This window comes from Pelodiscus sinensis, chromosome 6 (genome assembly GCF_052426305.1).
Source record: "Pelodiscus sinensis isolate ZL-2025 chromosome 6, ASM5242630v1, whole genome shotgun sequence".
Classification (NCBI taxonomy): domain Eukaryota; kingdom Metazoa; phylum Chordata; order Testudines; family Trionychidae; genus Pelodiscus; species Pelodiscus sinensis.
In genome coordinates, this window is record NC_143057.1 from 16,225,644 (window position 1) to 16,240,243 (window position 14,600).

The window sequence follows — 14,600 nt, forward strand, 5'->3', positions numbered from 1 at the left end:
TTTCCTGGTTACTTGCTGGACTTTGTTGGCAGAAGCTCGTGCATGCATGGGCCCTCCAATGATTCATTTGTGTTTTAGTTTCAAAATAGAGATGCCTCCATGACCAAACATCCAGTATATTTTGTAAAAACTCACATCAGACCCAAACCTAGCTTGCTTCAGTTTTTCAGACAGCTCAAGGTGTTTGTCCACATGGTGATGCATATATCTGTGTTTTCTGAGTTTCATGAATAAGAAACTCTGGCAAAAAACATTTCCAATATGAAGCTTTTATGTTATTAAATAAAGTCTTATTAAAAACAGACTATAGAACTGTACTTACACATCACTGTTTGTGGTGTACACACTGTAATTTAGAGATTCAATTGCCATCCATCGCACTGGAAGTCGTCCCTGGAATTGAAGCCATTGGAATTGTATTACAAGCTATAACGTTAATGGTAGTACTCACAATAACCTTATTGAAACCTATATCACAAAGTTTCCTTTTAGCAAAAATTGCTTATATTAGCGAGCACTTACACAAGTAACCCCACCATTCAAGTCAATAGGCTTACTGAAGTAAGTGCTCCTCAACTTGAGATCCCGTTGTACAATCACGCCCGTTGTTCCCTGTAATCTGTGCACTTGTGCAGACACTCAAGAGAAATTCAAATGCTGCCCAGCTGATTAGCAGAGCACCCACAGCTAGGCTTTGTGTTTCTACTGGTGGTGCACATTCACACGCACCTTGGTGTTCATAAAATGTATTCTGCACATGGATGGAAAAAATTAGAGGGAACATTGATCAGATCCCAGATGTATAGTGCCCAATTAAACAAGGATAAGTTTTTTCCAAATGTGTGGGCCCAGTAGGAAATGGAAACAAGTTTCTCTGCTGCCTCTCATGATGTATTCCATGCGGGTGCAGGCTTCCTCGGCTGCTTTTCTGGCCCATATTCCTCTCCAGGAAATCTGTAGGGTTGTGACCTAGTCCTCAGTTCATACCTTTACATCACACTACGCTACTGTTCATCAGTCCAGACATGTGGCGGCTTTGGGGGCCATCTTATTTGAATCAGCTACACATTGACTCCGCCTCCTCACCCCGGGTAAGTTTGTGAATCACCTCAATTGGAAGACATATGAGCAAGCACTTGAAGAAGAAAAAACAACACTCGCTTTTGTAGCTTGATCTTTGAGATGTGTTGCTCATAGCTATTCCATATCCACCCTCCTTCCTCACTATCAGAGTAGCTGGCACTGGGGGTGGTGGGCTCGGCAGGTTTATATACAGGCAGTCCCCGGGTTACGTACAAGATAGGGACTGTAGGTTTGTTCTTAAGTTGAATTTGTATGTAAGTCGGAACTGGTACATATTGTAGGAAACTCTAGCCAAACATTTCTCCAGAGCTCAGTTTTATTCTCCCACACCTCACTTCCCTCAGTCCTTTATTCTCAAGCTGAGGTGTCTGCTGAGAAAAGCCGCTCCGCATCTCCCTGGTCTTCTGGGGGGGAGCAGCTAGTGCAGGGTTGCCTCACCCCGTTTGTAAGTAGGGACCTGATGTAAGTCGGATCCATGTAACCATGGCAGACGGCTCCACAGCCAAACCAACTGGTGGTAGGTAGGGTAAAAACTTTCTGGCAGTTGTGCATGTGGTGTGCACGCATCTCACCTGGAATAGATATGAGCACTACATCTCAAAGAACAACAGTTACAAAGGTAAGTAACCGTTTGTCTCATTTTCTCTCATACTGAAGAAATAAATATGAAGGTCAGAGTTTGAGTACAAACTTTCAAATGATTTGTGTGAGGGGCATTCCATATGCTTTATGAAAATATGCTTGCAATTATGAATATGACATAACTGGAATATTCCTTATTCAAAATACACCATACAAGATACCATTGGAAGTTATAATCTACTGAATATGATTTTCCCAATTGTATGCATGTATCATCTATGTAGCTCAAGTTAGGAATATGGAGTATAAATCTGTGTTATTAATATAGTCATGCTAAGTGAGGACCATTAATGGTATTTAGAGCTATAATGGCCCATTAGCAAAGAGACAATGACGTTTGGCCTTCTTGTGGATGTGTGGACCAGCCTGTTAAGTATGTAGGCACGCAGTTTAGAGGGAATCCTGATGAGGGGATGGATTGCACCCTTAGCAACTTTGCAGAAGACATGAAGTTAGGGAGAGAGGTAGATATACTGGAGGGTAGGGATAGGGTCCAGAGTGACCTGAACAAATTGAAGGATTATGCCAAAAGAAATCTGATGAGATTCAACAAGGACAAGTGCGGAGTTCTACACTTGGGACGGAAGAATTCCAAGCATTGTTACAGGCTGGGGACCTAGTGGCAGAAAAAGACCTGGGGGTTATAGTGGAAGAGGAGGTGGATATGAGTCAACAGTGAGCCAAGAAGGCTAATGGCGTATTGGGGTGCATTAGTAGGAGTACTGCCGGTGAGTATGTAACCCACACACCTAGGCTATGTCTACACTGGCATGAATTTCCGAAAATGCTTTTAACGGAAAAGTTTTCCATTAAAAGCATTTTCGGAAAAGCACGTCTAGATTGGCAGGATGCTTTTCTGCAAAAGCACTTTTTGTGGAAAAGTGTCCGTGGCCAATCCAGACGCACTTTTCTGCAAAAAAGCCCCGATCGCCATTTTCGCGATCGGGGCTTTTTTGCAGAAAACAGTACTGTGCTGTCTACACTGGCCCTTTTGGGCAAAAGTCTTTCGGAAAAAGACTTTTGCCTAAACGGGAGCAGCATAGTTTTTCCGGAAAATCACTGACGATCTTACATGAGATCGTCAGTGCTTTTCTGGAAATTCAAATGGCCAGTGTAGACAGCTGGCAAGTTTTTCCGCAAAATCATCTGATTTTGCGGAAAAACTTGCCAGTCTAGACACAGCCCTTAGTGTGGTTACTCCAGAAGATCTAGGGAAGTGATTATTCCCCTTTATTTGGCACTGGTGAAGTCACATCTGGAGTATTGCGTCCAGTTCTGTGCCTGCCCTCTCCCCTCTCCTCCCGTTACAGAAAGGATGTTGACACACTGGAGAGAGTCCAACAGAGGGAAACAAAAAGGATTAGGGGGCGGGAGCACGACTTATAAGGAAAGGATTTGGTCTTATTTCGTATACAGAAAAAAGAGTGAGGGGGTATTTGATAGCAGCCTTCATCTACCTCAAGGGGGGGTCCAAAGAGGGTGGAGAGAAGCTGTTCTCAATGGTGACAGATGACAGAATGAAGAACAATTGCCCCAAATTGCAGTAGGGGTATCTAGGCTGGATATTAGGAAAAATGATTTCACTAGAAGGATGGTGAAGACTGGAATGGGTTACCTAGGGAGGTGGTAGAATCTCCATCCCTGTTTTTAAGTCCCGGCTTGACAAAGCCCTGGCTGGGATGATTTAGTTGGGATTGGTCCTGCCTTGGGCAGGGGGCTGGACTTGATGACCTTCTGAGGTCTCTTCTAACTCTATGATTCTATGAAAATGCTACATCTAAATATCCCTGAACATTCCATGCAATTTTTGTTTTTGGTTCCTTGGACTTTAGAAAGGTTAAGATTCAACCTTTGTCTCTTGGCCCCATCTCTACAAAAAGACAGAGTGATAACACGCAATGGTTGATTGTGTGAAAGTATGACCATGCTGAAAACATTCATTTCAAGTCTTACCATGGTCTTTTTAACATAAACTTCTTGACCTCTAGACAATCCAAAATCTGCTATTTTTGCAACATAGTTTTCTCCAACCAAGATGTTTCTTGCTGCCAAATCACGATGAATAAACTATAGTAAAGAAAACAGAAATTCCCATGTAACCCATGATCCTGGCATTTTGCATTATACTGTGTGCTACAGTCAAAACTGCCAAAATGCAGAAACCCAGAAAAGATGGCAAAGGAAACTGCTTGACATGACAATACATTGAAAATAGTGATTCAAGCTTCTGGTATAATAGAGAAAAGGTGAAAGGAAGAGAAGAGTGAGAGTATTAACTGCAAATTCGTAAACCCCACAAATTACTATCCATGTTAAAATATCTCATGAGGCCACACAAACCCAGCCTACATCTGGGCACTTTAAAGGCTGTAAAAGCAACCTCAAAATGGCTGTTACAGTGCTCAGTTGGAATAAAAGAGGTACCAAGGCTCAAGCAATTTTTTTACATTAATAACTGATGCAATAAGCTCAGAGGTGACAGGGTTATGTAGTGCCAAGCCTAGAGGCGCTGGTGCTCAGCCCTGGCAAGCCTTGGCACAAATTAAGTATTGGGCTGCTCGCCTCCTTTTACATACTCACATCCCTGCCACTCTTACTAGCATCTAAAGCAGCGGTTCCCAACTGCCGTCTGCAGTCTTGTCTGGTTGCTGGGCTGCAGCATGCTGCTCGAGCAGTGGGCGTCGTGCTAGGACCCAGAGCAGCTGTCAGGGGCTCTGGGAAGGCGCTCCAATGAGGAGGTACAGCACTAGGACCCTGCGGGCAGCAGGTAAGGGGGAAGCAAGTGATCGCTGGGCTCAGTAGCCCCTGCAGATGGAGGACTCGCAGCCCCTGCTTGCGGGGACTCTGGGGCCAGGCTCTGGGCTGGATCCCCTAGCCTTGGTGGAGGGGGGGCTGCTGTGGGGCCCCAAGAGCTCGAGCTGCAGTTGGGAAAGGGACTCTCCCTGGGAACCTCTCCCAGGGCAGCACCCCCAACCTTGCCAGCCTCTACCCCAGGGTGGGCAGTGCTTCGGGAACAGGTAAGAGCCACCTCCTCCTTTCCCCTGCCCGAGAGCAATGTCCCCGGCCTGCAGGGGGAGAGTTTGTCACCAGCTGCTCCCAGCACAGCTGGCTGCAATCCCTGCCTGGGCCCCAGAAACTACCGCCAGCTCCCAGCATGTGCAGGGCAGGGGGAGCCAGCCCATGGTTGGGGGGGCGGGGGAACATCAGGAGGGGATTAAAGGGGGTGAGGGAAAACAGGGATGTGTGATGCGGGGGCAGGAGGGGGATGCAGGAGACGCTGAAGGGAGGTTGGAGGGATTCAGGGGAGACTTATGGGGCGGATGGGAGGAGGGTGCATATGGAAGGAAACTCTGAGGGAGGAAAAGGGGGAGTGTGGGGAGTGTGGCTGGGTGAGACTTTGGGGGCAAGAGCAACCTGGCTGGGGAAGGGAGACACACGGGAAGGGGTTGTACAGAAGGAGATGGGGGTGATACAATGGCAGCTCCCCTCCCCATGGGAAGCAACAGCTCCTGTGCTCCTGAGAAAATTTCTAAAGTTGCCAGGTGCCCTCTGCCCCAAGTGGGTGCTCCTTCCTGTACCCCTCCCTCTGCAGGCACCAGTCACCCCCGGGGAGGTGCTGCCCCACCTAGCAGCCAGAGGGGAATTCTTTCCGTGAACTTTTTTTAGTGTTGTGGATATCTGCAAACTCTGATCCCTTATGGACTGGTAACATAATGAATGAATATGCAAATATGCGAATAAAATGTTACTAGTCCGCCAAAAGTTTGTGAATGGGTTTGCTGGTCCGATCCGCGGTGTAAAAAAGTTTGGGAACCACTGGTCTAAAGTACCATGTCTGGGTTAGAATGCCACTTAATCCTCTCCCCATGCTCTCCCAGAATGCCCCTCTGTCATGCTTGCCATAGAGCAGGGGTGGGCAATAATTTTTGACAGGGGGCTGCTCCAAAATTTTGGAAAGTGTTCAAGGGCTGCACTCTTCATTGATATTAATAGAGAAGATGTGGGGTCTGGGATGGAGACTGGGTGCAGAAGGGATCTTGGGGTAAGAGATTGGGGTGCAGGAGGGAAACTGGAGTCTGGGAGGGAGACAGGGTTGCCAGATGGTTTAACAAAAAATACCGAACCTCCCCCCCCCGCCTCTCTCACCCCTCCCCCAAAAAAAAGCACTGAGAAAAAAATTCTGTTGAGGAAAAAAAAAGGGGAGACCAAAGTTAAGCAAAAAAAAAAAAAAAAAAAAAAAAAAGGAGTGGGGGGAGGGAGCCAAAGTTGTTAAGCAAAAGTTGCACCACTCCCTACAGTTTGGGACCACACACTAACCATCAATGCACCCACCCTTCCCCCTGAGCCACAGTCTTCCCATCTCAATGCACTCACTCCTGCCTCAGACCCAGGCCTTCCTAGAGTCCCCCCATCCCAGTGCACTCGCCCCTCCCCCTAAGGCAGGCATCCCCAGCGTTGGAAGCCCCCACTCAAATCAAATCTCCCCCCACCCCGCTGTACAGCCAGGCATGGAGGAAAAATCTGACTTTTAAAGTAGCTGTTCCTGCCACCCGGTTCGGCTGCCTCAGGGAGACATCACGTGGCCAGCTCCCGGTCTCTGCAGGTCACATGGGCCGGAGCAGCGTGTGCTCCGCTCCCACCCAAGACCAGTGCCCCCTAGTGTGGTGTCTGGCAACTGTCCCCTCCTGCCCCCCCCTTCACTAGACTCTGTTTCGCTTCTCACTCCCCCACCCCTGCCAGACTCAGCAAGGGAAAATTGTCCCGATGGGCTTCCGTCCCAGAGAAACGGGAAATACCGGACATTTCATATGTCCGGTATTTCCTGTTTTTTTTACCGGACGGAGCCCACAAATACCAGCCTGTCTGGGTGAAAAACGGACACCTGTCAATCCAAATGGGAGATTGGGTGAAGGAGGCGGTTGTGATCTAGGGCAGGGGTCTGGAGTGCCGGGGTTTGGCATGTGACCTAGAGTAGGAAGGGATTGTGATCTGGGGCAGGAGATTGGGTTGCCAGATCTAGGAGGGGGTATGTGTGTAAGAGGGGGACAGAGGGTTTAGGTATGTTGAGGGGGGGGGCAGGAGGTTGGGGCAGGAAAGGGCTGGGGTGCCAGAAGCAGGCTGTGGCCAAGAAACTTACCTGCCAGCTGCCAAACCAGCCTTCATGCCTGCAGAGCTAAGGCTTGCAGAGCTTAAAATGTTTCAAAGCCAGCCAGCCTGCATGCACGCCTGGCCATGTGCTTCATTGAATAACTGAGCCAAAGAGAGGGGGTGTGGTTCTATTTGGCTGCCTGTTATTCCAGCGAGCAGCTCCCATTGGCTGGTTTCTGGCCAGAAACTGGCTAATGGGATTGTGTTGGGGCCGGGGCGGCTCCTTAAACTCTCTCCCCCCTCTCTAGTTATAAAACAGAAATGGAGCCCCTGCAGCCACATTTCTGCACGGGCTGCGGGGTAAGCAGAGAATCCTGCCTGGGGCTCCCCGCTGCCTCCGCAAGCCGGATCCAGTGGCTTGGCAGGCCGGATTTGGCCCACGGGCCGATTTTGCCCAGGCCTGCCATGGAGATTGTGAGGAATGGCTTGCCAAGGAATTTCAAGGGCAGACAAAAGCAAGCCAGGCAATTTCCACGGCACTCCTCCTCCTCTGGATAGTTTTAAGGATGATACCAAAATTCAGCCCTTCTATTAACTTATGCAGTGCTGGTAATTTTCTGTGAATTTCAAGGGCCACAATTTAAACAGTAGGAAAGTCACAGACATTTTGCTTTTTTAGTAGGGAGAACAAGTTTATAAGCTGGTCTTCTTGCCCACTTAGAATTGACACTGTAACTGGATAAGTGAAGGAGTGAATGTTAAGTTGATAGCTAGCTCTATATTCTAGAAAAATAAATCAGTATTGTAGGAACAAATAATTCACTGAAAAAATGTATAAAATATCAGTTACGGTATAGAACTAACATTACATGCTGACTAGAGTAGGGATGTTAAATTTAGTTTAATCAGCTAATAGACTTGTCGATGGATTCTCCATCGACTAGTCAATTATTCAATAAGTCGATAAGCGGGGAGGCACAGCAGGGTTAGCTTTTGCTTATCCAATAGTCGACTAGTCGCTTACATCCCTAGAACAGAGGTGACAAAAATTAGATCAAGCCCTAAAAAATAAAGTGCTGTGTTTTCAAAAATTAAGGGGCTCACAGCTGACCTGTTTTTGGCTTAAGTAGTCCATTCCTCTGGCCACATCTGCTGCAAAATGCAGAAGCTGCTGAGAGGACAATGTGGAGGCAGTGCTGTTAGCAATAGCAAATGCTGGGTCTGTCTCTAGCACTCTACTCTTCCTCAAGAAATCGAGTAAATTTCCATGTGGTGCATATTCAATAGCCAGGTAAAGATACCCTAAAGTAAAAGAGAGAGAGAGAGAGAGCAATGTTACAGCTAAAATGCAGATGTGCCAACACTTACGCATTCCCCCTGACTGGGTCTCACTACTACAGTATACTGTAGGGGTGGGCAATAAACAGCCCATGGGTTAACCAGGGTTAGTCCCTGATAGGCCGCCAGCACTTTATTTATCTGCGCATCTGCAGGTATGGCCACTAGCAGCTCCTATTAGCTGCAGATCGCTGTCCCTAGCCAGTGGCAGCTGTGGAAAGTGCCACTGACCGGGACACACCATTGGCCAGAAACTGCAATCCATGGCCAATGGGAGCTGCAAGTGGCCATACCTGTGGATGTGCAGGTAAATAAAGTGCTGGAGGCCCACCAGGGACTAACCCTGGCAAACTGCCTGTGTCTTATTGCCCACCCCTGATATAATGGCGCACACAACTCAAAAGCAGGCAAACAAATACATTTTGTATCCCTCAGATGCAGAAGAAGATGGTAATGATGGGCATTTCCACAAGATTCTTGTGATTTTATAGTTTAGAAACAGTCATAACAGACATGTTGTAGTCTAGCTGCTCACAATGCAGTAGAATCTCAGAATTACAAACACCTCAGGAATGGAGGATATTTGTTTTGTTCAGAGTCACATTATGGTTGTTCTTTCATAAGTTTTCAACTGAACATTGAGTTAATACAACTTTGAAACTTTACTGTGCAGAAGAAAAATGCTGCTTTTAATCATCTCAGTTTAAATGAAACAAGCATAGAACCAGTTTCCTTACCTTGTCAAATCTTTTTTTAAACTTTTCATTTCTTTTTAGTAGTTTATATTTAACACAGTACTGTACTGCATTCCCCCGTCCTTTCTCTATTGTCTCTGCTGATTGCGTACTTCCAGTTTCAAATGAGGTGCATGGCTGACCAGTCAGTTTGTAACTCTGAGGTTCTATTGTAGTACATGGCTAGATTATTAATTGGTATAATCAATGTAGCTCTATTTACTCAGTCTCTCAGCTAAATACTGGCTTCTGAATGAACCTCCCCTCCAACTACCCCTTTGCTTGGTTTTCACAAAGATTAACTCTGTAAACCACACTGGTGGCCCACAGACCATTGTTTAGCTACATTGTATTTTCTGTTTGTTAAACACATCTAAATACTTCATGTAAAAATCTGCTTACATTTTAGGGTGCTGTCTTTCCTTTTCTGAGAACAATAATTACTTTAATTAGAAGGAGAATTTCTGGCCTGGACAAATGTCTAATTTTCTATTTTATTTTCTTGATTTCTAAAGTCAGGTATCCAAAAGTATCCTACCCCGATGTTCACATGCTCCCAAAAGATTTATGATATTGGGATGATGTCCAAGTTTACACAGAACTTCCAGTTCTCCGGCAAAGTCTCTGTGATCATCCTTTGAGGCATACTCTGGAAATCAAATAAATATTTGTTTATGCACTCATCTGAACTGCTGTTATAACCAGGCTGTTGTTTCTGTTAATTATGACAAGATCTTGGATGCCAGGTTGATGTCTACAGAGGGTGATAAACTCCATGGTATTCCAATCTTCACCTAAATACAAACATGATTCTTCAATCAAAACCTAGAGGTACCATAATGTCTTCAATGGTCAGACCCAATATGTTATTCCTCTTACGATTTGGAAACACAACATGCCTTCGTAGGTTATGTGGAAGAAAACAAGCCTTCACTCTGCGTTGTGTTTAAGCAACAATTATGCAAATCCATCAGCCTAAAAAAGAGGGATCAGATCTTGATACTGAAATCCCCAAGTATCAAGAGCCTTAAGGCACCTAATTCAATGGTAATAAAAGTAGCCAAAATCCATATACAAACTAAGATGATCATACACTAGGAATATTTAGAGTTCTGCAAAGTCTAAAATATCAGAGTACAATTGTGGAATATGCCACTAAGAGACGGTGGCCTGATTTTATACCTATCCTTCAAACTTAAATAAACCTTGGCTACAGCCATGATTCACTTTGTCTTTAATTAATTGTCCAATCTAATCCCAGTAAAAAATCAAAAGACTTACCCTAGGATTTGGATTGAGCCTACTGAGAGCAAAATCAGCAATACTTGGATCTTTCCATTTAAAGATGCATTACAAATATTGAGAATTAGGTTAGTGTGTTGCCCTTAAACTTGTTTTGATTTACCATATACAGGTTTTTCTTGTCCCTGTAGTACTTGTTTATTGTAGCCAGCACATTGGCATAGCCAGAATGGTACCACCTTTCTGGGCTAGCCACTCTTAGATCAGCTTTTCATCCATAAAGAATACACAGTGGCTACATCTACACTGGCATGATTTACCGAAAATGCTTTTAACGGAAAAGCTTTCCGTTAAAAGCATTTTTGGAAAAGCACGTCTAGATTGGCAGGATGCTTTTCCGCAAAAGCACTATTTTGCGGAAAAGCGTCCGTGGCCAATCTAGACGCGCTTTTCCGCAAAAAAGCCCCGATCGCCATTTTCGCGACCGGGGCTTTTTTGCGGAAAACACTACTGTGCTGTCTACACTGGCCCTTTCGCGCAAAAGTCTTTCGGAAAAAGACTTTTGCCCGAACGGGAGCAGCATAGTATTTCCAGAAAAGCACTGACGATCTTACATGAGATCGTCAGTGCTTTTCCGGAAATTCAAGTGGCCAGTGTAGACAGCTGGCAAGTTTTTCTGCAAAAGCAGATGATTTTGCGGAAAAACTTGCGAGTCTAGACACAGCCAGTTGGTATATGTAATTACTCAGCATTCACCTTATCATGACCCAGCAACAACTGTGGTGTCTTCCTATACTCACAATGGAAGTTACAATGGCCACCCTTTCACAACTGCCAATTTTTCCATGGATCATGCTTTAGAAAGCTACATAACAACGTCTCAGTATCTGCACTATTCCAGGCATTATAATGGCAGTACTCTATTATTTCTGGAACTTAAATACTATGCTGATAAGAATCTTGAAAATACTTTTGATAGAGAAGAGATGCCCCACTGTAAGTACATTCAAATTTAAATGACCCTGCCAATAGAGTGCTACTGTATCTATTTATTTAATGCAACCTTGGGGTCTATGCTGCACAGTTATTTTGGAATAAGCTATTGTGGAAGAGATATTCCAGAATAGCTTATTTTGAAATAGCTTGTCTACTCTGCAGGGAAGCCTCAAAATTAATCTGAGGCAGGCTTCCCTAATGGAGACGTGCTATCTCGATCTAGAGCCCCAGGAGGAATAACCTAGAATGGCCCTCGTGAAGGGCTATTTTGAAATAACAGAAGTGGAGCGTCTACACATGCCTTATTTCAAAATAGCTATTTTGGAATAGGCGTTATTCTTCGTAGAATGAGGTTTACAGATTTCGGAATAAGCCGCCCATAATTTCAAAATAACAGAATTGCTGTGTAGATGCTTGCATAGTTATTTCGGAATAACAGCCATTATTCCAAAATCACTTTGCTGTGTAGACACACTGCTTTATAGACTCTCTGCCATTGTCACTGGGGAGTAGCAAATGATGAGCTTTAAATGTGGCCTATCAAACAGACTGAAACTCACATATTGAATAATATCTGGTTAAAATTCAAAACCATGGAGAAAGGGTAAAAACAGGTATCACCAAAATGCAAAACTTTCCCAGGCAAAAGCAGAAGTGATCTTATTATATTACAATAGCAGCCAGAGGCCTGGGTCAGCATCAAGGTTCCCTTGTACCAGTACTGTACAAACCCAGAGAAACATAGAGTCCTGGCCTCAAAGACTGTACATTTGTGAATGAAAATTGCTAACCTTTCATTCTTTTGATGGCAGCATCCATTCTCAAGCCATCCTTTTTAATTCGTGCTTTAAGGACTTGTCCAAAGTTGCCCTCTCCAATCACATCTTGAAATTTGATGTCATTCCACTCAAGCACTGGATAGATGGTGGGGTCTGGGCTGTTCTTGGCTTTCCGGCTCAGAGTGAGAGTTCCTGAGTTAAACTGGACAGCTGGCTCATCTCTCTGTGAAAAAAACCCACCCCAAGTCTTAGTAGCGGTTGTTCAGACCATATAGAGTAATACCGCAGAGCTTACCGCCCACTTGGTAAAAGCACATGCAAGCTGAGCATCTCTCATTCACACAGTTGAAAAGTCTCAGAAGGGTAGATGTGTGAGTCTGTATCTGCCAAACCAACAAATCCTGTGGTACTTTAGAGACTAAACAGATTTATTAGGGCAGAAGCTTTTGTGGGTAAAACACATTTCAGCTGAATTGGAGTGGAGTTTACAGAGGCATGGGTATAGATAAAGACAACAAAAGAAAGAGGGTACTTATGTAACTGAGGTTACAGGTGAGTATTGACTTTTGAAGAATTTCTTCTGGTTCATACTAAGTGAGAGGAGTGTGAGACTCTTGCTGACAGCTGTTATTATAGTGCAGTGGAGGCTGACTATAGGAAGACTCCAGGATATGTTACGCTTCCCTTTTTATGCTGAGTGACTTCCACTGAGTGTTGAAAAAGAGAGAAGAGAAAGCAAAACATCTGAGGAAACTATTACATCTAGCAGATAAATATTCTCCACTCTCTCCCTTCTCAATCAAGCTGTGGTGCATCAAATAGTCTGCTCTGTTTGAGGGAGTCATCCTCACTTTAATTAATACATCTCCACAAGATTTGTTTCTGTGGAAGAAAAGAATGCAGGGAGAGTTTCCAGGGGACCTACCAACTGGTGATCAAGGACCATACTGTCCATTATATGAAAGAGCAACCTGTTATCAGTTTGAAGAGCACTTGATCTGGTTTCATCCTGCTGCACTGAGAGCTTTTGGAAGTGGTGCATGCGTTGGCCCAGATGTGAGGAAAGGCATGGTCTCAGATTGCAGGTATGCCAAAGATCCTGAAAGTTAGCAGGGATGACCCTTGCAACTTTTTTGCCTGACCATCATCAGGACATGTGTCATGAATAGGAGCTGCAAAAGAGAGTCTGACTTACTTGGAGAATCAGGAAAGGGATGAACAACTCTGTAGATGCACCTGAGGGTGGGGGCTTTGAAATGAAAATAAGGAATTTCAAACCTAGAAAGGGTTTTTCTTCCCTTGGTTTTTGGGTCAGAGAAGTTTTTCCCAGGTAGCAAGAGAGAAGGACTCTCCTAGGAACAGACTCCTTGAAGTCATTGAAATGTGTATGTAGAGAAAAGTTTAGCTAGTCCATCAGGTTTTATTGTTTTTCTTTTTTTGGGGGGAAATCACGTCTGAGCTGGTCAATTGTTTTTCCCTTTTATAACTAAGGATTACAGCCCATGGTTTCTCCCTGAGTCTATTTAGATTCATGGCTTTTAACACCCAGTCATTTACTACACTTGCAACAGTAGTCTTGTTTTAATAATAAAAGTATTTTCCTTTGTTTTGGTTAACTGGTATTGGTTGATTTTTGTAACCTTAAATCTACATCATGCCTAAGTTACCTAGGAGAAGCAGAGCCCCATTGTTCTCTGTGGATTTCCCAACTCCAAGCAAAATGGATATTGAGGCAGGGGGAGAGCTTTGCTTCAGGGAGGGGATTCCAAGTGATCTCTTGCCTGGAAAAGGGTTTATTTTATATTTTTAATTACACTTGGTGGTGGCAGCAATCAGTCTCCTTTGTTTTTGTCAAAAGCTTATCAGATAATGCTATAGACTACATGCATTTCACTCCCCCGCACCCACACCCTTGCCAGTAAATTTTTTAGCAGGCTGGACAGCAGCCTGGGAAAGGGACCTACCCCTGCTGCAGCTCTGCATTTAAAATGTATTAGGAACCAGGTGGGCAGGCAGTCTGGCTCAGTTCTGGCTCACACTAGTCTGGGAGTTGAGACCCCTGCCACCCTGCACTGCTGCCTCTTTATCAGAGGCAGCAGCACAGGGCGACAGGGAGCCGGTCCATGAGAGGAGCTGTTTTTTAAACTGGCTCCCCTTGCAGACCAGCTCCTACCTGACACCCCCTGCTGCTGCCTCTGATACAGAGGCAGTAGCGTGGAGTGGCAGAGGTCTTCTCAGGAATGAAACTGGAGTGCACTAGCTGCTGGCCCCATCACTGGGGTCTGCAGAATAGTCGAATAACCGATAAGAATTCATGAGGTTACTCAACTATTCAATTAACCGATATTTAACATCCCTAATCTACACTCAAAGAGCCAGGTTGGGAAATTGAGCCATGGCAACATGGCTCTGAGCTCTTCCCACTACTGCTCACAACTGTCAAAAAGGCTGCAAAGGAGCAGTTACAGGGGCTCAGAGCAGCAGTAACTTGCACTGAATTTTACTACCCATGGTGCAGCTTACATGGAGACCAGACCACACAGAGTAGTGTGTTCACAAGCCTCTCTCTAGTCTGGCAGGGCATGCCCCGTCCTCACACACATCAGATCACACACTGGCACTGCAAAGGAGTTAGAAACAGCAAAGCTGAAGACATATCACATAGCTGCCTTCCTCCTCTAAGTGGACCTCCTACTTC

General features: G+C 45.0%; 1 protein-coding gene across 2 annotated transcripts in view; it reads right to left on the minus strand.

The window, feature by feature from the left end:
* TEK (TEK receptor tyrosine kinase) overlaps window positions 1-14,600 on the minus strand; it is an 84,194-nt gene that overhangs the window by 7,455 nt on the left and 62,139 nt on the right. For both annotated transcript variants that reach the window (XM_014575592.4, XM_006127248.5), the window contains 5 exons: window positions 11,915-12,125; window positions 9,424-9,534; window positions 7,925-8,115; window positions 3,679-3,792; window positions 323-393 (listed from right to left, as the gene is read on the minus strand). In XM_014575592.4, coding sequence (XP_014431078.3) covers window positions 323-393; window positions 3,679-3,792; window positions 7,925-8,115; window positions 9,424-9,534; window positions 11,915-12,125 — 698 coding nt within the window. The remainder of the gene's footprint in view (window positions 1-322; window positions 394-3,678; window positions 3,793-7,924; window positions 8,116-9,423; window positions 9,535-11,914; window positions 12,126-14,600) is intronic.